General features: G+C 39.9%; 1 protein-coding gene across 1 annotated transcript; it reads left to right on the forward strand.

The window, feature by feature from the left end:
• Positions 1-516: 516 nt before the first annotated feature.
• Positions 517-27192, forward strand: LOC118883228 (short-chain dehydrogenase/reductase family 16C member 6-like). Its single transcript, XM_036829790.1, is given in 8 exon segments — positions 517-1538; positions 2520-2651; positions 9649-9700; positions 9703-9747; positions 10309-10453; positions 24347-24472; positions 26393-26427; positions 26430-27192. Coding segments are annotated over 8 exon segments (942 nt in total). The 5' UTR covers positions 517-1220; the 3' UTR covers positions 26519-27192.

Here is a 27192-nt window from a genome sequence, read left to right on the forward strand (position 1 = left end):
ATCCATGTTGCTGCAGATGGCATTATTTTGTTTTTTTTATGGCTGAGTAGTATTCCATTGCACATATTACCACATCTTTATCCATTCATCTGTTGATGGACATTTAGGTTATTTCCATGCTTTGGCAATTGTGAAGAGTGCCGCTGTGAGTATAAGGTTGCATGTATCTTTATGAATTATAGTTTTTTCCAGGTATATGCCCAGGAATGGGATTGCTGGGTCATATGGTAGTTCTATGTTTATAGTTTTCAGAGGAACCTCCATACTGTTTTCCATAGTGGCTGCACCAACTTACTTTCCCACCAACAGTGTAGGAGCTGTGATCTGCTTTAATGTGGGTTTTTATAGATGTCCACATCTAACTTCTACAGAAATGATCATGTAAGAATGTTCAAGTGTAACAACGTGATTATCAAAAATCAAGGAAGTGTCACCAAAAACAAAAAATGCTCCGTTATTTTATTTTTTAAAAGATGGGTCTCGGCAAAGGGCACATTAGCTCCAGAAAAAGCCTGTTCTAATGGTAAAAGCCTGGACTGCATGCAGGAGACCTCTGTCCCCGATCCTGATGTTCCCTATTTTATCAGCTGGCTATGTGACCTTGAATAAATCCACTCAATCATTTTAGTCTCAGGTCTTCACAATAAACCAGTAATAACTGTACCTGGTTTGACTCTCTCAGAGGGATATTACAAATATCATGTGAAAACATAAAAAGACTTTATTTGTATTACAATAAATATTATTTCTACGTTATTGAACAACTTCTTAACGAAAAGCAAATTTCTATTAGATATGAGATCATGAATCGAGTTCATGTAATAGAAAACTGACCAGACTAAGAATCCAAAGTCTTGGTGTACAAGTCACATAATATTGGGCAAGTCGATACTCAAAGATCTTATGTCCTTCACTATGAAGCTCTCCTAGTAACATGCGATCTACCTGTAGGTCAAATTAGATTACCTGTAAGAAAGCACCCTGTAAGTTGGAAAGATTCTTGTTAACATAAAATATTTTCATACTCATTATTTATGTAATTTAAGCATTCAAAGATGGTAGCAGTTGTTGCTGAAATTTGTATTTTGAAGAACTGATGTCTCAAAGGTAAGTTCCCTTGGACTAAGTGCTTTACGTGTTTTGCAATTGTTGTGATAATGTCATGAATTTATCAGTTACCTCTTTCCTAATTAAGACATTCCTTTCTTCAGTGAATCAACATGAAGACGATTTTGGACACCTCCATATTTTGGGGAAAATTTCTATATTATTTTTTAGAATCTTTAGTTTACAGGATAATTCCCAAGAAAAAGAATGTTGCTGGAGAGATTGTCCTTATAACAGGCGCTGGAAGTGGACTTGGGAGGTTATTGGCCATAACATTTGCCAGCCTTGGAGCCATTTTAGTTCTATGGGACATTAACGAAGAAGGCAACATGGAAACGTGTCGAATGATCAAAGAAAAGGGTGATGTGAAAGTATTTGCCTACACATGTAACCGTGGCAACAGGCAAGACGTCTACAGAGTTGCTGATCAGGTAAGCTGATTGGTGCTCTTCTTAGTTTCTGTGCCCAAGAAAAGCATTGCATCTAGTATGCTTTTACAAAGAGAAGAGGAGAAAATCTGTCATCCACTTCCTCTGAGAGTTCTATGTGCCTCTCGCTTGATTCTGCATGTCAGAAATCTGACTTTGTGGCCTCCAGAAAGGGAAACAGAAGAAAACAATACAAGTGAGCATTTGCTGAGCCTTTTGAGTTGTTGCCCAGCTGCTTTTTTCTGGTGACTCATTTGCCATCAGAGGTCAGTAGAAACTAGAACTAGCACTGGCTCTGCTGTTCATTTACCTAGTTACCTGTCCTCTCTACGTCTCTGTTTCTTTATCAGTAAAATGAAAAGATTGGACCAGATGATCTTCAATATAACACTCAGCTTTAACTTAAGTCTCTGCATTGTATGATTCCAATGTACATCCACTGTCAACCTGTACTGAGGGTAGAAAGTATGGTGCTTAGCACCGGCCATGCCCTAGGGGGAAGGGGATGTCCTCCTGCACCTGGTCACAGACGGTCAGGAAGACGACACCTGCAGAAGTAACTGTCACACACACCAGGTTGAAGGGAGACTAAACTGCCGCCTGAAGGAAGATGCTGAGAGGCACGCGGGGAGACAGAACGTCACTGTGACATCACTGTGCAGCGCCCCTGGCATTAGCCCCCCGGCAGGAAAGGGTAGGAACATGACAGAAACAGGAGGCAGAGAAAACACACGGCAATATTAGGTCATCTCTGCACCAAAAAAAAAAAAAAAAAGATTCATTAAGCAAAGTTGGCAAATCAATGTGTTTTTTTAAATATAATCAATCACAAAGCTACTTGAAAATTGCTGAATTTCTATGCGCAAGATAAAATAGCTAGGTTTAAAGAAACTATGTGAATAAAGTGAGAAAAAATGATGGCCCGGAAAAATAAGTATCAAAATGTAACACCTCAAATGAATTGTTGGCCTTGCTTCTGTCCAGGTTAGAAGGGAAGTGGGCGATGTGAACAGCCTTGTTAACAATGCGGGGTTCCTGACAGGAAACCTGTTTCTCAATACTCCAGATCACATGGTGGAAAGATCGTTTCTTGTAAATGCCCTGTCTCACTTCTGGGTAAGTCTTTCTTTTTCATTTTCTTTTGTTGATAAATATGAAAATTTCATGTATTTCTACAAACAACTAGTCAAACATTTATCTGTCAATATACTGCTTGTGAGTTTCCACTGAGAGATGAAATAGAACTCTCAACCTATCCAGGTTTTACCTTGTCATGCACTTACCTTTGTTTCTCCTGTTCTTGCCCTACTCCAGATTCTCGGGGCAGGGCCCTTCCCTCTACCATCTCTAGTTTGGTCCCAAGACTCACTAGGTTGCTAGAAATCGTCCTACCAAAATACAAACAGCCTTTACACAAGAAAGTTGTTCATGAGTGAAAGAGATGTTTGTGCAGAGAGAGGTTATTTTCAGAGTGGTGGTTTACATGCATGCACCACTGGGTATCATAACAGAGGAAACAATGGCAGGAGGAATAATTCTCAACATCTATTAAGCTCTTACTGGATACCAGGCACTGCTCTAAGTTTTTTCCTGTACATGGTAGTCATGATGCCATATTCATTATCATTTTACAAATAAAGAAACTGCAGTTCAATGGGTTGAAATGTTTTATCCAAGGTTCCTCAACTGCTGAGAGATGGCCCAAGGTTGCAGAAGGAAGAAACAAGAGGGAAGGGAAAGACTCTTTACAGCAGGAAGATTAGTAAATTTATAACTCAGGAGTGTTTTTCTTGAGGGCTGGAGTGTCTAGACCAGGGTTGTCCACTACGACTATCTGTGGTGAAAGTGTTCTTTTTCCATGCCTCCCAATATGGTAGCCACTGGTCACTTGTGGCTGTTGAGTACTTGAAATGTTGTTAGTGGAACCGAGGAGCTAAACTTGTAATTTTCTGTGAGTTAATTCATTTAAATGTATATTTAAATAGTCACGTATGCCTAAAGGCTACCATCCTGAACAACACAACTCTAGAAAATGGATGGGAGTTCAAAGGAGGTTGAGTTACCAGGGGAGTCTCCGCTGAGAGGGCTTATACTTGGAGCTGTAATGGAATGAGCAGGTACCGGCGGTGATGGGGATGCAGGAAGCACAGGTGGCTGGAACCAGGGCCTTGGGAACCACGAGGAAGGGCGCCTCAGCCCTCTGAGTCTCTGAGGGTGGGCCCTTGGGATGGGTTTGCTTTAGGTACCCAGGTGCCTCCTTCTTTCTACTCAATGCTTCTACACTCACTCTCTGAGGTCCTTGGAACAATTTTCTTCATCTCCTTCTGGGGACCCCCACTGGAGCCCAACACTATTTATTGAGCACCTAGCACAGTGCTTGACATACAACCGGTATTCCATAAACATATGCAAAAATCACTGATTTCTTTCGTTCGCCCACCCCACCCCAAAACTTCTTTTAGGAAGGGGAAATGCCATCTTGGCAAACAGACTAGGTCACACTCATTTCTAACCACGCCACAGATCTAGAAGCCATCCTGGGTTCCTCCTTTTCCCTTAACTCCAACATCCCTGGCTCTTCCCATAAAACATGCTCAAGTATACTCATTCCTCCCCTTCTACCAGCCCCTGGCCCAAGCCAAGGTCACCTCTCACCAGCAGCCCAGCATGGCCTTCCCCCGTCAGCACTGGCGCCTTTGAGCCTGTCTTCGTGCAGGAACAGAGTGATCTTTGAAACACATAAACTAAATCGTCTCACTCCCACTCAGAAATGTTCAGAGGATTCAAATGCACTTAGAATAACACACAGTCACCTATCATGGCCTGTAAGCCCTACACGAGGTCGTAACATCCTCCTTCATCTGTCTCCCGTCTCCCATTTTCTCTACTTTCTGCCTGCTTCCTACACTCCAAGGATCCTGATGAGACCCCAGAGCACATCAAGCTCTTTCCCATATGGGGGTCTTTGCACAAGCTGTTGTCCTCTGTAGTCTCTGAACTTGTACCTTTGTATTATGCTTGCTATTCTATTTGGTCTGGTTCATGTACATAGTTACAGTAAAGGATATTAATAGGCACACACAGCCTTCTTGTTGAATGCCCCAAATCTTGAGAGAGATGGTGCTAAGCAACCACTAAAACCAGAGAATCAACTTCCATTAATGATTGTGGAAGGAATCATCATTCACTGCTCTAAAACTCTGAGGACTTTTTATTTTCTACTGCTCTTATTAGCTCATGTATTCCAAGGCTAGGGAACCAAAATCAAGAAATGTCTCCATCAAGTTTCACCTGCAGTATTTCCAATTATGACAGATTTCCTTCTTCTTGATGTCCCCCCAAACCTGCCAAGATCCCTGGCCTGCCAGGAAATGACCTTCCTTAATACCAAAAAAGCGGGACTTCCCTGGCAGTCCAGTGGTTAAGACTCTGTGCATCCACTGCAGGGGGCACGAGTTCGATCCCTGGTTGGGGAACTAAAATCCCTCATGTCTCGTGGTGCGGCCAGAAAAAAAAAAAAAAAAAAAAAGAGGCTGGAAGGGCTCTGAAAGTCACAGAACAGGTATTAGTCCAGCTTCCCAGGAAGGCAGCTCAGTAGGCATTCATTCTGCATATGAACTACAATCAGTGTCCCTAAAAAGTGTCCTTGTCATACATGATTAAATGAAACAGTCTTAAATATGACACACCTGTGCTCTGGTTGCACTCTCAATCTCTTCAAGTCACAGGGAACTACACTCAATATCTTAGTATCTAAGATATACTAAGAAGAATATAATAGAAGAGAGTGTTAAAAAAAGAATATATATATTTATATATAACTGAATCACTTTGCTGTACACCTGAAACTAACACATTATAAATCAACTATATTTCAATAAAAAATTTCTATTAAAAATCAATAAATTTTTTAAATTAAAAAAATAAAATAAAATGTGCCATTTAATTTCCAAAAAAAGTCTCTTCAATTGTACCCTGGTTTAAAAAAAAAGACCTGGTTCTTACTGAACCCATGAAAATAAGTGGCCATGAAAGAAGAAGTACTCAGTACTGGTCAGTATAATAGAATCTGCCTGCTGCCCTAAGTAAGTTTGTGAACAAGGGCAATTAGGATCTCTCATGCTATCTATAAAATGACTTGATTGTTTGGATATGTATTACTTAGAATAAGTAAATTTCATTCCATATATTTGTCTAAGCCTAGCGCATTATGAAGACATTCATCTGAAATCCAGATCCAGAGCTAAAATTATTATCCCCACCCTCATGTTCCTCTGAGGACCGATTCGTTTATAACCTACGCTAGGAGTCCCCATAAGATATTTTTCTAGAATTCTGAGACTATTGGTTGAAATGAGAAACCTTTCAAAGAGAGTTAAATTGCAGCTTGCATAAGTTAGCGTCCTTAATTGAGGATTAGAAATAGACCAAGAAGAAAAGAAAAGGACTTCTTCATGTGCCCCTCAGAAAATAGAACGTTGACCATATTTAGATTTCCCTCATTGACTGTATAATCCAGCCCCACATAATTATTTCTGTTCTGCTGGAGCCTGGTAAGAGACTGCATTCAGACTGTCAACCGTCCCTGCACTAAAGAGGCTGAAGGGACCTGATTCAGTCCCTGGTGTGGCCTTCTGAGGGTCACCTCACAGTGGCTATGTCAGCTGTACCAGTGAGTCGGCTCCTTGAGGCAGCCCTTTCCAGTGTGACTTATTTATTTATTTTTATTATTTTTATTATTTTTTTAATATTTGAATTGTAGGACTGATTTTTTCTAATAAATTTATTTATTTATTATTTATTTATTTTTGGCTGCCTTGGGTCTTCGTTGCTGCGTGTGGGCTTTCTCTAGTTGCAGCGAGCGGGAGCTACTGTTCGTTGCGGTGCGTGGGCTTCTCATCGCGGTGGCTTCTCTTGTTGTGGAGCACGGGCTCTAGGCGCGCGGGCTTCAGTAGTTGCAGCACGCGGGCTCAGTAGCTGTGGCTTACGGGTTCTAGAGCACAGGCTCAGTAGTTGTGGCGCACGGGCATAGTTGCTCCGCGGCATGTGGGATCTTCCAGGGCCAGGCCTCGAACCCGTGTCCCCTGCATTGGCAGGCAGATTCTTAATGACTATGCCAGCAGGGAAGTCCCTCCAGTGTGACTTTTAGAGTGTCCTGTGATGTGGTGTGTTCCACAAGACCCAGTGCCTGGCTTGTAGCACCAGAGCCTTCAGGCAAGATGACGGGAGTCTGGAGCCTTCCTATTGAGGATAAAACTGAGTGGATCTGATTATTTCAGTAACCAAAATATCAACTGAAGAAAGTAGAAACCTCTACTGGGGTGTAATACATAACTATCTCAGCAAACAAATCCCCAGAGCATATCTCTCCATAAAATATATATATAGAAATATCATTTTTAGCTTTCAGCCATAACTTTAAAATATACTTAAACTTATGTCATGTTAGAAGATAAGGTATGTGCCACACTGAACTGACTTTCTCTATTCAAGCTTTAAAAAACAAGCCACTGTTGACTGAAAAAAAAAATGCACAACCTAAAAGTTGAGAATTATGTTTTATTCAGTGAATATACTGAGGACTTAAGCCGGGAGACAGCCTCTCAGAGAGCTCTGAGGGACTATTCCAAAGAGATAAAGGAGGAGCCAGGATAAATAGGAGCTTTTTCAAAAAAAAAAAACACAAAAAAGAAAACGTAGTTAGAACATCAAAAGATTATAGTTAAAGGAAACCAGACATCTCAAGTTAATGAATTTAGTGCCTTTCTCTATATGGGAAGATGCAAGAGTCTGGGCTCATTGAGATCATTCCTTTGGTATGCACCTTAACCATCTAGGGCCAGCATCCTGCTTTTCTCCATCCTGAATCCCCTCAGGGTGCGGAGTTGGGGGGCGGCTGCAGTGACGGATGGTTTCATGGCTGCAGCATCCTTTGTTTACTGAAATGGCAAGCGATACTCCTCATCCACACCACACGGTGCTGGATTACTCCATACCTTTGCTCTATGAATTTTAACTTCTTTTAAAATTTTATGGGAAGCCAAATATTTCTCATAAACTTACCCAACTTAATATTCTTCTAAAGCCTTGAAGTCATTTAAGGTGACACTACGGAGTAACACAATCACTGGTGATATTAAAAGGCTGTCAAAAAGATAATTTTTAAAAATTGTAAAAGACAATGCAGGTGGAGAGACTAAGTTCAAACAATTGGGAAACCTGTCTGAAGTTCAAAAATACCAATTCTTTTTTTTTTAACAGTAAAGTCATCATTTGTTGTAATTCAGTTTAACTGAGCACATATTTGCCTTCATTACCTGAGATACTTTATGAAAGCAGTAATAACTTATCTGACCCATAACCAGGGTGAAAAAATTTAGGAGGTTCAGTAATTAGACTTTTGCATAAGAAAAACCGAATCTTACAACAAATGGGACACCCAAGAGACAGACATATAAAATGCCACCACACTTGGACGTGAACTGTCAAAAGAGACCAATTGTCTGCATCTAAGCAGAAACTCACCCATCAGTTCAGCAGTCCTGAGAAAGGTTAGTGAGACGCAAAAGATCTCAAAAGCAAAGGTGATATTCTTTGATCCAGTAGCTGCTTTTGTGTTCTACCTGTTCCTTGTATATAAGCACACCTTGGCAGACTCTCCAAAACTCTTAATGCAAAACTCTGACATTGTTAAAAATCATAAATCTCAGGCTTCCCTGGTGGTGCAGTGGTTAAGAATCCGCCTGCCAAGGCAGGGGACACGGGTTCGAGCACTGGTCTGGGAAGATCCCACATGCCACGGAGCAACTAAGCCTGTGCGCCACAACTACTGAACCTGCCCTCTAGAGCCCACGAGCCACAACTACTGAAGCCTGTGCACCTAGAGCCTGTGCTCCACAACAAGAGAAGCCACCGCAATAAGCCCGCACACCACAACGGAGACCCAATGCGACCAAAAATAAAATAAATAAATTTATTTAAAAAAATCATAAACCTCTTAGAACTAGATGGTGAAAGCATTATCTGTCAAGGTTTTGTTTAACTCATTTATGAGAAAACCAGAAGAATAATACTGCTGATAAATTGATGATGTGAGGAGTTTGGATTTATATAGATAATGAAAAAGAATGCTGAAATAAGATCACTAAACACTTAACTCTGGGATTATCTTTTCTATTAGATCAAAAAGTAAAAAATCACACCTATTCATTTTCTACATGTTAACCTCCAATTTTACAGGATTGTGAGACCTCTGGGTTCTAATAACTATTAGTCAAAGTTACATTGCTAAGGGAGTTATATAAATCTCAGGCAAGATTATTAGAAATTGCCCCAGCATGTTGAAAGTCGTTCAGTTATCTCTTTGCCTTATTTCAAGTTTTGGATAATGTTTCCCAACAGAAGTTAGATTAAAGAGCCCAGTATTAGGGGAAGAAAGAGTGAACAAGTTCCCTGAGAGAACCACGGGGATTAGGGAACTGGGATTTTCCATGGCGTGGGGACTTAGAACACTGAATTAATACCTTACTTGAGGATAAATGATTGAATTTTGCCAAAATAGCTAAGAATGTATCTAATCATTGTAGACAATGCCAAAGCACTTTTGTTTTCCAGAGCACATTTTCCTTGAATTGGAATTCAACTTTCCTTGAGCAGTTTTTCCCATTCTGCCAATACATCCATTGGAGTGAGAGGGAAATCTTACTTAGGGTAAAGCCAGGAAGGTGACCGTGATCAAACTTTAATACAAATTGCTGAAGACTACACGGAAGAGCTCTACAGACTAGAAAACAATAGGTTTTAAGTTTGGGGGTTCTTTTTTAGCAAACTCTAGATGTAAAATGTTGATTTAATTCAATTGGTATAGTTTACTTAAAAGCAAAAACTAGTCAAATAGTATCTCTTTTAGATTAACACATAATAAATGTTAAGATCCTTGAGAACCGTGGCTCCATGGTACCAGTGACTATTTTGTACTGCCACAGAATCTAACACATCGTAAGTGTTAAATAAATACTTATTAAGTGAACCTGTAAATTGATCACATGCTAATTGAGCAAATAAAATAATAAATGAATAAAGAATATTGACACAGTGTATTTATATCTTCCAGACTTGTAAGGCCTTCTTTCCTGCCATGCTTAAAGCTAACCATGGTCACTTAGTCGTGTTTCAAGTATAGCAGGAGTAGTTGGTATCAATGGACTATCGGGTGAGTACTTCACCATGTGCCTTTGAATTCCCCAGTTTATAGCACCCAGAAATTAGGACTCTTCCAAGGTACAGAGAACTCTTCCTGCACCAAGGAGAAATCTCCAGTACATTTGGCTCTATTTCTAACGCTAGGACTGCTTCCCATTTCCCAAATTTGGATTCCACATATAAGTGATATCGTATGATGTTTGTCTTTCTCTGTCTGGCTCACATCACTTCGTATGATCCTCTCTAGGTCCATTCATGTTGCTGTTCCACTCCTCTATTTAAAATGGCAGTGGTAAAGGAAGATATTCTCGTCTGTTTAAAAAACAAAGAGAAGAATGTACCAATTGGCTCAGTAGTCTTCTTGGGTTAAGAGAAATTGAAATAGTTTTCATTTTGTTGTTGGGTATGTAGTGTGGAGATACAGGAGTAGAGTGGCCACAAAAATGACTTTAACAGAGTTGTTTTGCCCCCAAAATAAGCCAGAGAAAGGGGAAGAAGTTTCAGTTTTTAAAATAATTCCATAAATTAACTTGTCAAATTCTATTACTAACAGCTCTTCACTTTGTTTCAGATTATTGTGCAAGCAAATTTGTAGCTTTTGGCTTTGCAGAATCTCTCTACCTTGAATTAAGACTACTACAAAAAAGTAACGTTAAAGCCACCATTGTTTGCCCATATTTTGTCAACACTGGAATGTTTGACGGCTGTACAACCAAGTAAGTGAACTCTTACAGTAATCTTTGCTCTTCCAATATATGTCAATGATCATCTTTTCATTTTAAAGTTTTGAAATATGAAAAGCAAAACAAAAGAAATGATTTGAATGCCTAATTTAGCAAAAGAAAACATTCAATATGTATTAAGTTAATGAGTTTATTCAATTTAAGGACAATAATACAGTTATGAGCATATGTTATTGTGAAAACATAAACCTAAATTGTTAATCAGAATATCACAATGCAACAGAAAAGTTGGTAGTGAGAAGTTATTAAAATATTTACCATTGTAGTGTTGAGAAGATAATTTCTTTTCTAAAAAAAAATATTGAAGTAAAAATCATCCAAAAGATAAAATATTTTGAAAGATTGATTAATATATGTGGGGAAGTTTAGGGAAATGATATTTTGATATAAAGTTTACATTTGGCAGAACAGCCAAATGAGGATGCAAATGAAATACGAAGGCCTTTACACAGAGGAGCCAATCAGTAGAGTATGTTAAAAAGTATAAACATGACCTAGGGCAAGTGTAGTCATTACAATTATTAAAAAGGGGATTGACATGAACCAAATGCTATCAATCAACTATATTTGTAGGAAACAGAGACAGCCAACAAAAAGCCCATCTAAAAAGCAATGAGGTTATTTAGAGTCTAGTGAAACCATAAAATTAAATAGAAAGTGCCAAAACAGGTGGTGGAGTTGACAGAATATAGCAGGGGAAAATCTCTCCCAAAGAAACATCTACTATGCAAGTCAAAATTAGCAAAGACAATCATTTAAAATCTTTGGAGATTGACCAAATGGCATGCAACGCATTGGGAAGTATTTATTTAACAAAATCTATGGAAATTCAGTAAGAACACTGAGAGGCCATGGCACTGGGGCTAGGGACTACACCCACCCACCTACAGCTCTGCCTCTTAGAATCACTGCTTCAGGGGCTTGGCAACCAGTGGCAACTCCCATATCCTCAGTCCCTGGAGTGGAAGAACTCCTCTGGGCAGTTTGGTAGCAGGTGACTACTGGAAGATCCCATTTTCTGCAGAAGGCCTGTATTGAAAGGATAGACTCATCCAGACAGTGTTTGTTCCTCCACCCCCAACTCCCACTGGGTAAGAAAGATCTGGGGAGAGGCTCTTGGTGAAGAGAGCAATTCCTCTTTCTACAACAGCTCTTTGTTGTTGGAGAGCCGCACCAGTAATTTCAGCAGTCATGTGGCAGAAGACCTATTTTGGGTAGACTTACCAGACAGTAAAAATTGGCAGATCCAAACCTCCCAGGTTCTGAGTTGTGGAAGATCCATACAGGCTAGTAACAGCAGCTGGGTGACAGCACTACTTCCTGCCATCCCCCCAGGTCCTGTTTGATAGGGACAATTCCCGTGGGAAAGCCAGGGAAGAGTCAGTTTCTCATTACACCCAACTCCTGCTTCGTAACACAGAGATTCTGACAGGCAAGGGTCATAGTCAGCAGCAAAAACTGGCATCTCTCTGCCTCTGCCATGGAACCCAGCTTCAACTGGCTAAGACCATAGATCAGAGCATCATCCAAAAAAAGTAGCACAACCAGCTAGCAAATTAGAGCATGAGAGCTGGATGTGATACAAATAGAGGCAGGCCAGTTAAAGGCTTAAGAGAAAGAGACAGTAAAAGATTGCCTGGCTAAAACCACAGTTATCCCTGACAGTCAGGAAGGCTGTATGCATGCCCAGGTTGGAGCTCTCAAGAATGACATCAGAAGCTACACACTGGAGGAAAGACAGACCTCACAGAACTAGTTCAGCCAAGTGACTGAGTAAATAAACAAGCAAACAACCATGCAGGACTGTTATCCAGAGTTGCTACAATATATCACCTAAAATATTTACTTTTTAATCAAAAAGTATAAGATACACAAAGACACAGGAAAGTGTGACCAATACATAAGGGGAAAATGTAGGCAGTGGAAATTACCTTGAAAAGGATGCAGATGTTGGACTTAGCAGACTAACTTCGAAGCAGCTATTATAAATACATTCAAAGATCTAAAGGAATCCATATTTTTAAAATGGGAAGAAAGTATGATGACAATGTTACATCAAATATTAATCAATAAATATAGATTTTTTTAAAAAGAAGCAAGTGTAAATTTGTGAATGGAAAAGAACTAATGTAAATTTGGGAGTGGAAAAGAAAAGTAACTGAAAAGAAAGGTCCACTAGAGCTGCTCAACAGTAGATTTGAGCTGGCAGACAAAAATGAGTGAACTTGAAGACAGATGAACAGAGAGTATGCAACCAGAAGAAAAAAGAGAAAATAAAATGAAGAAAGATGAACAGAGCCTCAGAGAAATCTGGGCCACCTTTAATCACATCCGTGTACACACAAAGAGAGTAACAGAAAAAATGAGAGAGGACCCGGAGAGAAGATGGCGGAAGAGTAAGACGCGGAGATCACCTTCCTTCCCACAGATACAGTAGAAATACATCTACATGTGGAACTGCTCCTACAGAATACCCACTGAACGCTGGCAGAAGACGTCAGACCTCCCAAAAGGCAAGAAACTCCCCACGTACTTGGGTAGGGCAAAAGAAAAAAGAAATAACAGAGACAAAAGAATAGGGACGGGACCTGCACCAGTGGGAGGGAGCCGTGAAGGAGGAAAGGTGTCCACACACTAGGAAGCCCCTTCGCGGGCAGAGACTGCGGGTGGCAGAGGGGGAAAGCTTCGGAGCCACGGAGGAGAGCGCAGCCACAGGGGTGCAGAGGGCAAAGCGGAGAGATTCCCGCACGGAGGCTCGGCACCGAGCAGCGCTCACCAGCCCGAGAGGCTTGTCTGCTCAGCCGCCGGGGCGGGCGGGGGCTGGGAGCTGAGGCTCGGGCTTCGGTCGGATCGCAGGGAGAGGACTGGGGTTGGTGGCGTGAACACAGCCTGAAGGGGTTAGCGCACCACAGCTAGCCGGGAGGGAGTCCGGGAAAGGTCTGCAGCTGCCGAAGAGGCAAGAGACTTTTTCTTACCTCTGTTTCCTGGTGCGCGAGGAGAGGCGATTCACAGCGCCGCCTAAACGAGCTCCAGAGATGGGCGCGAGCCGCGGCTACCAGCGCGGACCCCAGAGACGGGCATGAGACGCTAAGGCTGCTGCTGCCGCCACCAAGAAGCCCGTGTGCGAGCACAGGTCACTCTCCACACCGCCCCTCCCGGGAGCCTGTGCAGCCCGCCACGGCCAGCGTCCTGTGAGCCAGGGACAAATTCCCCGGGAGAACGCACGACGCGTCTCACGCTGCTGCAACGTCACGACGCCTCTGACGCTGCAGGCGCACCCCGCCTCCTCCGTACCGCTCCCTCCCCCCGCCTGAGTGAGCCAGAGCCCCCGAAGCAGCTGCTCCTTTAACCCCGTCCTGTCTGGGCGGGGAACAGACGCCCTCAGGCGACCTACACGCAGAGGCGGGGCCACATCCAAAGCTGAACCCCGGGAGCTGTGCGAACAAAGAAGAGAAAGGGAAATCCCTCCCAGCAGCCTCAGAAGCAGCGGATTAAAGCTCCACAATCAACTTGATGTGCCTGCATCTGTTGAATACCTGAATAGACAACGAATCATCCCAAATTCAGGAGGTGGACTTTGGGAGCAGGATATATTAATTTTTCCCCTTTTCCTTTTTTTGTGAGTGTATATGTATATGCTTCTGGGTGAGATTTTGTCTGTATAGCTTTGCTTTATAATAGCTTTATTTTACTTCACTATATTATATCCTCTTTCTTTCTTTCTATTTTTTCTCCCTTTCACTCTGAGCCATGTGGATGAAAGGCTCTTGGTGCTCCAGCCAGGCATCAGGGCTGTGCCTCTGAGGTGGGAGAGCCAACTTCAGAACACTGGTCCACAAGAGACCTCCCAGCTCCACGTAATACCAAACGGCGAAAATCTCCCAGAGATCTCCATCTCAACATCAAGACCCAGCTTCACTCAACGACCAGCAAGCTACAGTGCTGGACACCCTATGCCAAACAACTAGCAAGACAGGAACACAGCCACATCCATTAGCAGAGAGGCTGCCTAAAATCATAATAAGGCCACAGACACCCCAAAACACACCACAAGACATGGACGTGCCCACCAGAAAGACAAGATCCAACCTCATCCACCAGAACACAGGCACTAGTTCCCTCCACCAGGAAGCCTACACAACCCACTGAACCAACCTTAGCCACTGGGGACAGATACCAAAAACAACGGGAACTACGAACCTGCAGCCTGTGAAAAGGAGACCCCAAACACAGTAAGATAAGCAAAATGAGATGACAGAAAAACACACAGCAGATGAAGGAGCAGGGTCAAAACACACCAGACCTAACAAATGAAGAGGAAATAGGTAGTCTACCTGAAAAAGAATTCAGAATAATGATAGTAAGGATGATCCAAAATCTTGGAAATAGAATAGACAAAATGCAAGAAACAGTTAACAAGGACTTAGAAGAACTAAAGAGGAACCAAGCAACGATGAAAAACACAATAAATGAAATTAAAAATACTCTAGATGGGATCAATAGCAGAATAACTGAGGCAGAAGAAAGGATAAGTGACCTGGAAGATAAAATGGTGGAAATAACTACTAAAGAAAAAAGAATGAAAAGAACTGAGGACAGTCTCAGAGACCTCTGGGACAACATTAAATGCACCAACATTCGAATTATAGGGGTCCCAGAAGAAGAAGAGGAAAAGAAAGGGACTGAGAAAATATTTGAAGAGATTATAGTTGAAAACTTCCCTAATATGGGAAGGGAAATAGTTAATCAAGTCCTGGAAGCACAGAGAGTCCCATACAGGAAAATCCAAGGAGAAACACGCCAAGACATACATTAATCAAACTGTCAAAAATTAAATATAAAGAAAACATATTAAAAGCAACAAGGGAAAAACAACAAATAACACACAAGGGAATCCCCATAAGGTTAACAGCTGATCTTTCAGCAGAAACTCTGCAAGCCAGAAGGGAGTGGCAGGATATACTTAAAGTGATGAAGGAGAAAAACCTACAACCAAGATTACTCTACCCAGCAAGGATCTCATTCAGATTCGATGGAGAAATTAAAACCTTTACAGACAAGCAAAAGCTGAGAGAGTTCAGCACCACCAAACCAGCTTTACAACAAATGCTAAAGGAACTTCTCTAGGCAAGAAACACAAGAGAAGGAAAACACCTACAATAACAAACACAAAACATTTAAGAAAATGGGACTAGGAACATACATATCGATAATTTTCTTGAATGTAAATGGATTAAATGCTCCCAGCAAAAGACACAGACTGGCTGAATGGATACAAAAACAAGACCCATATATATGCTGTCTACAAGAGACCCACTTCAGACCTAGAGACACATACAGACTGAAAGTGAGGGGATGGAAAAAGATATTCCATGCAAATGGAAATCAAAAGAAAGCTGGAGTAGCAATTCTCATATCAGACAAAATAGACTTTAAAATAAAGACTATTACAAGAGACAAAGAAGGACACTATATAATGATCAAGGGATCGATCCAAGAGGAAGGTATAACAATTGTAAATATTTATGCACCCAACATAGGAGCACCTCAATACATAAGGCAAATACTAACAGCCATAAAAGGGGAAATCGACAGCAACACAATCATAGTAGGGGACTTTAACACCCCACTTTCACCAATGGACAGATCATCCAAAATGAAAATAAATAAGGAAACGCAAGCTTTAAATGATACATTAAACAAGATGGACTTAATTGATATTTATAGGACATTCCACCCCAAAACAACAGAATACACATTTTTCTCAAGTGCTCATGGAACATTCTCCAGGATAAATCATATCTTGGGTCACAAATCAAGCCTTGGTAAATTTAAGAAAATTGAAATCGTATCAAATATCTTTTCTGACCACATGCTATGAGACTAGATATCAATTACAGGAAAAGATCTGTAAAAAATACAAACACATGGAGGCTACACAATACATTACTTAATAACGAAGTGATCACTGAAGAAATCAAAGGGGAAATCAAAAAATACCTAGAAACAAATGACAATGGAGACACGACGACCCAAAACCTATGGGACGCAGCAAAAGCAGTGCTAAGAGGGAAGTTTATAGCAATACAAGCCTACCTCAAGAAACAGGAAACATCTCGAATAAACAACCTAACCTTGCACCTGAAGCAATTAGAGAAAGAAGAACAAAAAAACCCCAAAGCCAGCAGAAGGAAAGAAATCATAAAGATCAGGTCAGAAATAAATGAAAATGAAATGAAGGAAACAATAGCAAAAATCAATGAAACTAAAAGCTGGTCCTTTGAGAAGATAAACAAAATTGATAAACCATTAGCCAGACTCATCAAGAAAAAAAGGGAGAAGACTCAAATCAATAGAATTAGAAATGAAAAAGGAGAAGTAACCACTGACACTGCAGAAATACAAAAGATCATGAGAGATTACTACACGCAACTCTATGCCAATAAAATGGACAACCTGGAAGAAATGGACAGATTCTTAGAAATGCACAACCTGCCGAGACTGAACCAGGAAGAAACAGAAAATATGAACAGACCAATCACAAGCACTGAAATTGAAACTGTGATTAAAAACCTTCCACCAAACAAAAGCCCAGGACCAGATGGCTTCACAGGTGAATTCTATCAAACATTTAGAGAAGAGCTAACACCTATCCTTCTCAAACTCTTCCAAAATATTGCAGAGGGAGGAACACTCCCAAACTCATTCTACGAGGCCACCATCACCCTGATACCAAAACCAGACAAAGATGTCACAAAGAAAGAAAACTACAGGCCAATATCACTGATGAACATAGATGCAAAAATCCTCAACAAAATACTAGCAAACAGAATCCAACAGCACATTAAAAGGATCATACACCATGATCAAGTGGGGTTTATCCCAGGAATGCAAGGCTTCTTCAATATACGCAAATCAATCAATGTGATACACCATATTAACAAATTGAAGCAGAAAAACCATATGATCATCTCAATAGATGCAGAGAAAGCTTTCGACAAAATTCAACACCCATTTATAATAAAAGCCCTGCAGAAAGTAGGCATAGAGGGAACTTTCCTCAACATAATAAAGGCCATATATGACAAACCCACAGCCAACATCGTCCTCAATGGTGAAAAACTAAAACCATTTCCACTAAGATCAGGAACAAGACAAGGTTGCCCACTCTCACCACTATTATTCAACATAGTTTTGGAAGTGTTAGCCACAGCAATCAGAGAAGAAAAAGAAATAAAAGGAATCCAAATCGGAAAGGAAGAAGTAAAGCTGTCACTATTTGCAGATGACATGATACTATACATAGAGAATCCTAAAGATGCTACCAGAAAACTCCTAGAGCTAATCAATGAATTTGGTAAAGTAGCAGGATACAAAATTAATGCACAGAAATCTCTTGCATTTCTATACACTAATGACGAAAAATCTGAAAGTGAAATTAAGAAAACACTCCCGTTTACCATTGCAACAAAAAGAATAAAATATCTAGGAATAAACTTACCTAAGGAGACAAAAGACCTGTATGCAGAAAATTATAAGACACTGATGAAAGAAATTAAAGATGATACAAATAGATGGAGAGATATACCATGTTCTTGGATTGGAAGAATCAACATTGTGAAAATGACTCTACTACCCAAAGCAATCTACATATTCAATGCAATCCCTATCAAATTACCAATGGCATTTTTCACAGAACTAGAACAAAAAATTTCACAATTTGTATGGAAACACAAAAGACCCCGAATAGCCAAAGCAATCTTGAGAACGAAAAATGGAGCTGGGGGAATCAGGCTCCCTGACTTCAGGCTATATTGCAAAGCTACAGTAATCAAGACAGTTTGGTACTGGCACAAAAACAGAAATATAGATCAATGGAACAGGATAGAAAGCCCAGAGATAAACCCACACACATATGGTCACCTTATATTTGATAAAGGAGGCAAGCATATACAGTGGAGAAAAGACAGCCTCTTCAATAAGTGGTGCTGGGAAAATTGGACAGGTACATGTAAAAGTATGAAATTAGAACACTCCCTGACACCATGCACAAAAATAAACTCAAAATGGATTAAAGACCTAAGTGTAAGGCCAGACACTATCAAACTCTTAGAGGAAAACATAGGCAGAACACTCTATGACATACATCACAGCAAGATTCTTTTTGACCCAGCTCCCAGAGAAATGGAAATAAGAACACAAATAAACAAATGGGACCTAATGAAACTTAAAAGCTTTTGCACAGCAAAGGAAACCATAAACAAGACCAAAAGACAACCATCAGAATGGGAGAAAATATTTGCAAATGAAGCAACTGACAAAGGATTAATCTCCAAGATTTACAAGCAGTTCATGCAGCTCAATAACAAAAAAACGAACAACCCAATCCAAACATGGGCAGAAGACCTAAATAGACATTTCTCCAAAGAAGATATACAGATGGCCTATAGACACATGAAAGAATGCTCAACATCATTAATCATTAGAGAAATGCAAATCAAAACTACAATGAGATATCATCTCACACCGGTCAGAATGGCCATCATCAAAAAATCTAGAAACAATAAATGCTGGAGAGGGTGTGGAGGAAAGGGAACACTCTTGCACTGTTGGTGGGAATGTAAATTGATACAGCCACTATGGAGAATGGTATGGAGATTCCTTAAAAAACTGCAAATAGAACTACCATACAACCCAGCAATCCCACTACTGGGCATATACCCTGAGAAAACCATAGGTCAAAAAGAGTCATGTACCAAAATGTTCATTGCAGCTCTATTTACAATAGCCAGGACATGGAAGCAACCTAAATGTCCATCGACAGATGAATGGATAAAGAAGATGTGGCACATATATACAATGGAATATTACTCAGCCATAAAAAGAAATGAAATGGAGGTATTTGTAATGAGGTGGATGGAGTTAGAGTCTGTCATACAGAGTGAAGTAAGTCAGAAAGAGAAAAACAAATACAGTATGCTAACACATATATATGGAATCTAAGGAAAAAAAAAAAAAGGCCATGAAGAACCTAGTGGCAAGACAGGAATAAAGACACAGACCTACTAGAGAATGGACTTGAGGATATGGGGAGGGGGAGGGGTGAGATGTGACAGGGTGAGAGAGTGTCATGGACATATATACACTACCAGATGTAAAATAGATAGCTAGTGGGAAGCAGCCGCATAGCACAGGGAGATCAACTCGGTGCTTTGTGACCACCTAGTGGGGTGGGATGGGGAGGGTGGGAGGGAGGGAGATGCAAGAGGGAAGAGATATGGGAACATATGTATATGTATAACTGATTCACTTTGTTATAAAGCAGAAACTAACACACCATTGTAAAGCAATTATACTTCAATAAAAATGTTTAAAAAAAAAAAAAAGAAATGAGAGAAAAGACCAGAAAAAATATTCAAAGAAATGATGGCTGAAAACTTCCCAAATCTAATGAAAAATATTAATTTACATAGTTAAGAAGCTAAATGAACTACAAGTAAGATAAACTCAAGGAGTTACACACCGGACACATCATATATTCAAAATGTTGAAAGACAAAAACAAAACGAAAAGAAAGCAAAAACAAAAAGAAAGAAGCGAGAGGAAAAATGACTCATGTACAAGGGAACTCAAGTACAATTAACATCTTAAAGGAAAAAACTGTCAGCAAAGAATCTTATACTCAGCAAAACAATGTTTCAAAAAATGAAGGCATAACAAGGCAAAAATTAAGTAAAAATTCAAGGCAAAACAAAAACTGAAAGCATTTGTTGCTAGCTCCTCACCTTACAAGAAGTACTAAAGAAAGTTCTTTACACTGAAAGTGACAATAGAGAATAATTTTAATACACACACACACAAAAAGTGCCAGTAAAGATAATAAAGTAGGCAATTTCAAAGAGGCAACATAAATGCAACATAAATTTATTCCTAGGTATTTTATTCTTTTTGATGCAATTGTAAATAAGATTATTTTCTTAATTTCTCCCTCTGATAGTTCATTGTTAGAGTATAGAAACACAACTAATTTTTGTATATTGATTTTGTATCCTGCAACTTTACTGAATTCATTTATTAGTACTAACAGTTTTTTGAAGGATTCTTTACAGTTTTCTATATATAATATCATGTCATCCACCAAATAGTGACAGTTTTATTTCTTCCTTTCCAATTTGGATGTTTTTTATTTCTTTTCCTTGACTAATTGCTCTGGCTAGGACTTCCAATGCTATGTTGAATAAATGTGCTGAGAGTGGGCACCCTTGTCTTCTTCCCGATCTTAGAGGAAAAGCTATCAGCTTCTCACCATTGAATATGATATTAACTCTGGACTTTATATATGACCTTTGTTATATTGCAGTAAGTTTCCTCTTTAAGAATTATTTTCTCTACTTCTTTGTTCTAACATTATTATTTAAATAACAATATTAGTAAGAATTGATAATAATATGTGATTAAGTGATATAAAAGAAAAAAGGTGTTATGAGAGAGAATAAAGGACATATACTTTAGAATGTGGAGGGGTAGTCAGTGATAGTTTCTCAGAGGAAGTGACATTGAAAACTGAGATCTGGGGACTTCCCTGGCAGTCCACGCTTCCACTGCAGGGGGCATGGGTTCGATCCCTGGTTGGGGAACTAAGATCCCACATGCCACACAGAGCAGCCAAAAAAAAAAAAAGAAAAGAAAACTGAGACCCAAAAGTCAGATAAGTAAGAATTAACTAGGTAAAGAGCAAGTGGGAAGAGCATCTAGGTACCCTGCACAAAGCCCTTGAGATCAGAAAAAAATGGGGATTCTTAAGAACCTGAAAGAAGGCTGCTGTGTCTTAGCACAGTGAGCAAAGTAGAGAGTAAATTCAGGTGAGGTTAGAAACCATAAATACATTTTTCCCCCCAGAGGAACCATTGTTCACCATTTACCATCACATCACTGTTCATTATACTCTTCTACTTTTGTTTCTTTGAAATTCTTTATAATAAATATTTTAAATAAAATAATGAATTAAAAATTCATATTAGCTGAAGGAATGGCCATAAAGGGAAAATGTAGTATTATTGGAAATAGACTTCTAGAAAATTTGAAGGAAGTGTATCTACAAAAGAACTCTACACAGAAGAGTTTAAAAGCTCTGGAATTAAGCAGTCAACAAAGCAGATAAAGTATATCTGGTTGGAAAGGACAGCCGTGAATGACAGGAAGAGTTTCAAATGATAAAATCAGAAATGAGACCTTTGCATTTGCTAAGAAACTTTTTCTGACAACTTAACAGAACCTTAGTCTCTAAAGCTAGAGGGTCAAGATCACAGAATAAATGTGACCAGCCAAGAGGAGGTGGTATGGTAGCCAATGAAAACAGTGATATTAACTGATGGCCCTTATAAACGTGGAGTTCCTAAGTTCATAAAAGGTAAAAACAATGTCTCTAGAAAAAGAAAGATGAATAATCCTAAATGATAGAGTATGAAATGAACAATGATGTGAAGATTATATTTTTTCCAGCTTCATTGAGACATAATCATCATATAAAATTGTGTGAGTTTAAGATGTACAAATGTGTTCATTTAATACATTTATATGTTGCAAAATGATTACCACCATAGCATTAGCTAACACCTCCATCTCATCACATAATTACCATTTCTTTTTTGTGGTGAGAATATTTAAGATCTACTCTCTTGGGGGCTTCCCTGGTGGCGCAGTGGTTGAGAGTCTGCCTGCTAATGCAGGGGACACGGGTTCGAGCCCTGGTCTGGGAGGATACCACATGCCGCGGAGCAACTGGGCCCGTGAGCCACAACTACTGAGCCTGCGCGTCTGGAGCCTGTGCTCCGCAACAAGAGAGGCCACGATAGTGAGAGGCCCGTGCATCGCGATGAGGAGTGGCCCCCGCTTGCCGCAACTAGAGAAAGCCCTCGCACAGAAACGAAGAACCAACACAGCCAAAAATTAATTAATTAATTAATTTTTTTTTTAAACCCACAAATGAGTTAAAAAAAAAGAAAAGATCTACTCTCTTAGCTACATTCAAGTATGTAACAAAATATTGTTAGCTATAATCACGGCTGTACTTTAGATCCCCAGAACTTGTTAATACTATAACTGGAAGTTTGTACCATTTGATCAATATCTCCCCATTTCCCCAACCTCCAGCTCTTGGTAATCACCACTCTGCTCTCTGTTTCTATGAATTTAGCTCTTTTAGATTCTCCATACAAGTTATATCATACAGTATTTGTCCTTGATTATTTCACTTTTCATAATGCCCTCAAGTTTCATCCAAGTTGTCACAAACGGCAGGATTTCCTTCCTTCTCATGGCTGAGTAATATTCCACTGTGTATGTGGATTTTCTTTATCCACACCAGATTTTCTTTATCCATTCATCCACCCATGGACACTTAGGATGTTTCCATATCTTGGCTATTGTGAATAATGCTGCAATGAACATGAGAGTGCAGATATATCTACAAGATCCTGATGTCAAATCCTTTGGATTTATACTCAGAAGTGGAATTGCTGGATCATATGGTAGCTCTATTTTCAATTTTTTGAGGAACCGCCATATGGTTTTCCATAACGGCTGCACCAATTTACATTCCCACCAACAGTGCACAAGGATTCCCTTTTCTCCACATCCTCACCAGCATTTGTTATCACTTGTCTTTTTGATGATAGCCATTCTGACAGGTATGAGGTGATATCTCATTGCAGTTTTGCTTTGCATTTCCCTCATGATTGAGCACCTTTTCATGTGCTCAATTTCATGTACATGTTGGCCATTTGTATTTCTTCTTTGGAAAACTGTTTTTTAATAAATGTTGGAGCCCTTTAGGCTATGGTTCTAAGGAACTTTTAGGAGAAAAAATATAAAGACTAATTACCAACATTTAATTACAAGAAATCGATCAGCTTTCAATAATCAGCTGAGATAAATAGAATTTTTGAGGCAGTGTGGTTCAAATAATAGAGAAGCATAATATAAAAGTATAAAATGTCAAAGTAATGCCTAATGGGAGCTTTATTACATGCTTATCCCATCTCAACTCCAACTGATTTCACAAACATCTAAGTCTGCTTAACGTGGTAACAATAGTCTGCCTAAAATAAAGACAAATTACACATGCTCAGGAGATTTTTCCTTTTGGTAATAAAATTTTGCAATTTTGCTTCTTAATAGTGTACAGTTGCTTGATGTTTGGACTGAAAGAGAGAAAAGAAAAATACACACAAAAAAAAACCTCAGGGCTTCCCTGGTGGCGCAGTGGTTGAGAATCTGCCTGCCAATGCAGGGGACACGGGTTCGAGCCCTGGTCTGGGAAGATCCCACATGCCACGGAGCAACTGGGCCCGTGAGCCACAACTACTGAGCCTGTGCGTCTGGAGCCTGTGCTCCCCAACAAGAGAGGCCGCGATAGTGAGAGGCCCGCGCACCGCGATGAAGAGTGGCCCCCGCTCACCGCAACTAGAGAAAGCCCTCGCACAGAAACGAAGACCCAACACAGCCAAAAATAAATAAATTAATTAAAAAAAACAAAAAAACAAAAAAACCTCAAAGCAATTCCTTCCATAGATGTAGACCATCACATAGCAGAAAATCAATAAAGGCCAGGCGTTCACTCTAAAAAATTAAATGTATTAGCACTGGTCCCAGTGTTGGTCATGAGAGAAAACACAAGGCAGTTCCTGATATTTACATTTGGTTTGCATATTTAGAGACATCTAATTAATTACATCTAATTAATTACTGTAATCTAATTAATTATCAAGTTAATAACTTGATATCTAAAATTTAATAATTAGTGCTCACGATGGCAGCCAAAGAATACCACTCTGACAATATAACTTTTTGTTGTTTTCATTCCAGGGATCTACTTCTGCTGCCTATACTGGAGCACGAGAATGTTGCCCAAAAAGTTTTAAATGCTATTTTAGAGGAACAGGTTTACTTGATAATGCCCACATTTTTGCGTGTTGTGTTGTTCCTTAAACAGTAAGTTAATAATGACTTCTCTATCATTTTGGTTATGCGTGAACAAATTGTCTCATCATTGCTTCCTCTTTTGCCAGAAAGCAACCTCATACCTTTTTAATGATAAAGGAAAAGTAATATTTAAATAGTTCAAAGGTAATTTATTGGACTGTTTCTAGCTGTGCTTGGTTACTCCAGACACTGAGAAAATTTAGAAACTATTGGGTCTTACAGAGTACAAATTATTAACTTCAAGAGAAACACCAATTGGAACACCAATTTTTTTGGTGAATTCTTTTAGTTCAGCTAATGTAAAATTCTATTTTGAAAACAAAGGACAAATAAACCTGAGTGCGTTGACAGAAAATTATTAAGGATATTTGGCAAGTTCCTCACTGCTTTTAGTAAAAGAGCACCTGCAACTTCACGCTAAGAGTTCTGGAGTCTTTGCAGGTGGATTCAGGCCAGGCCCACTGTCTTCTCTGGAACAACATCTAACATTCGTCAGGAGCCTATATGTGCCTGACTCTGCATAACAGCCTTGCATGCATTTTATCACACTTAGGGAATCTGAAGATTAAAGAGAATAAGTCATTTTTATAGGATTAAACAGCTAATAAATTCTGGAACAAAGTTTTAATCCGATTATGGATCTTAAGCTCTTACCATCAGATATACTCCTCCCCTGCTATAAGTTACTAGCAGAGTGGAAAACACAACCGGTGATTCACTATTATGAAATTATGTTATTAATAAATCTAGGACTTTCTTTACTATTTATACCCTCTTCAACATATCTTTGCGAACTGTGGGTTTATTCACGCATTCACTGAACAGGGAGGCACACAGGAAATTCTAAGACGCCACCTCCTGTTCATCCGGCCTTGGCTGCTGAACTAGGTCAAAGTCCCTGAGGTTGCAAACTCTCACATCTGTCCCTGACTTTTGTAGCACCCACCATACCTGTGGGTTGCTTGTAGGATACCTGTCCTCCTTGCTAGATTGCACACACTCCCTGAGGACAGGACACAGTTTCCTGCTCCGTGCTCCAGGCTGAGTACCTAACACAGAATATGCACGCAATAAATAATTGCTAAGTTGAGTTGAGTTGAGCAGAACTGAGCTGATCTAAGCAGAACTCAGCTGAAGGCACAGTTCCTCTATCTTCAAGAAACTAAAGCAATGATTCTCCACCTTGGGTGTACACTGGAATCACTTAAAACAACTGATGCCTGGGCCCTACCTGCCTGCCCCCTCCCGAGGAACTCTGCTTTAATCGGTCTGGTTTTCTTTCTACTTTTTGCCACCATGTGTTAGTTTAGTAGATCAGGATATACACAGTCTTACCACAGAAGGCAGTGAGTTAACATGTGGAGGGACTTCCCTGGTGGTCCAATGCTTAAGACTTCATCTTCAGTGCAGGGGGTGTAGGTTCCATCCCTGGTCGGGGAGCTAAGATCCCACATGCCTCGTGGCCAAAAAACCAAAATGTAAAACAGAAGCAATATTGTAACAAATTCAATAAAGACTTTAAAGACGGTCCACATCAAAAAAAAAGAAAAAAAAATGGCTAAGTTGTGGCCTGAGCGTTGGGACTGTTCAAGGCTCCCTGGATGTCAGACTGCGCTCAGCGCACATGATGCAGTGTTTGTTCATCCTTCTCAACGGTGACACGTGCACAGTGTGAATCACGACAACTTGCACATCGTGTAATTCAAAGTAATCTTTACAAAGATGTCCCTTTTTTTGTTTGTTTTGGGGGGGTTTTTTGGCCGCGCTGTGCAGCCTGTAGGATCTTAGTTCCCCCACCAGGGATGGAACCCGTGCCCCCCGCAGTGGAAGCACAGAGTCCTAACCACTGGACCGCCAGGGAAGTCCCTAAAGATGTCGCTTTGACTCCTTTTAAAGGATTCTGATTTTTTTTCCTCTGCTTTTCTCTAGAATAATATCTCCAGACATGATGATCACCCTTGCCGAAACATTGGAATGGACACTTCCGTGGCTTCCTTGACAGGTCAAGAGAAAGTAGGTGAAGTTCAGACTGAAAATGAGAGGAAACACCTATAGCTGAAGCCTCAAATGTGGTAATAAAACCAAGTGTTGTGAGGACAGACCATTTGGAGCTCTTCCTCACGCTTAGAGCAGTACAGTCTACCAAGGATTACTGAGGCTTTCAGAAGGGCTAGCCTAATTCCCAGGACATGGTTTGCGCACTGATAATTTCCCTAGGCATTCAAATTATATATTTGACAGTTTTTCCTGTCACTTTTTAGTCTGGTAAATAAGGACATTGCAGCCATTCCAATGAACTCGGAGAATATAATGTATTAATAAAAACATAGTAATGCAAATTGACACTAATTTAATTTTTAAATAGACAGTATATGATACTTCTAGAAAAGGAGTACTTATAAATAATGACCTTGTAAATCAGGGTTTTAGGCTGATAATTTTTCAACATCAGATGTAAAGAAACATTTTAGTTTTGCAATTAAGAAAAATAACACTTTTCTGTTTGCCTATTAATTCCTAATGGAGTTGGATGACCACATCAAGGTCCTTAGGGAGATTGAATCTGCTTATTCGATAAAATAAGTCCACAACTAATCATGTTCGTTTGCATCTGAACATGCTAAAAATTCCTAACTTCTTTATTCCATAAGAAAAAAAGTACACATTAGACTATGTACTGCTGGTTTGAGGAGGAGACTTATTTTCATAATTCCGTCAATAAAGTAGCC

Source organism: Balaenoptera musculus, chromosome 17 (genome assembly GCF_009873245.2).
Source record: "Balaenoptera musculus isolate JJ_BM4_2016_0621 chromosome 17, mBalMus1.pri.v3, whole genome shotgun sequence".
NCBI classification, from domain to species: Eukaryota; Metazoa; Chordata; class Mammalia; order Artiodactyla; family Balaenopteridae; genus Balaenoptera; species Balaenoptera musculus.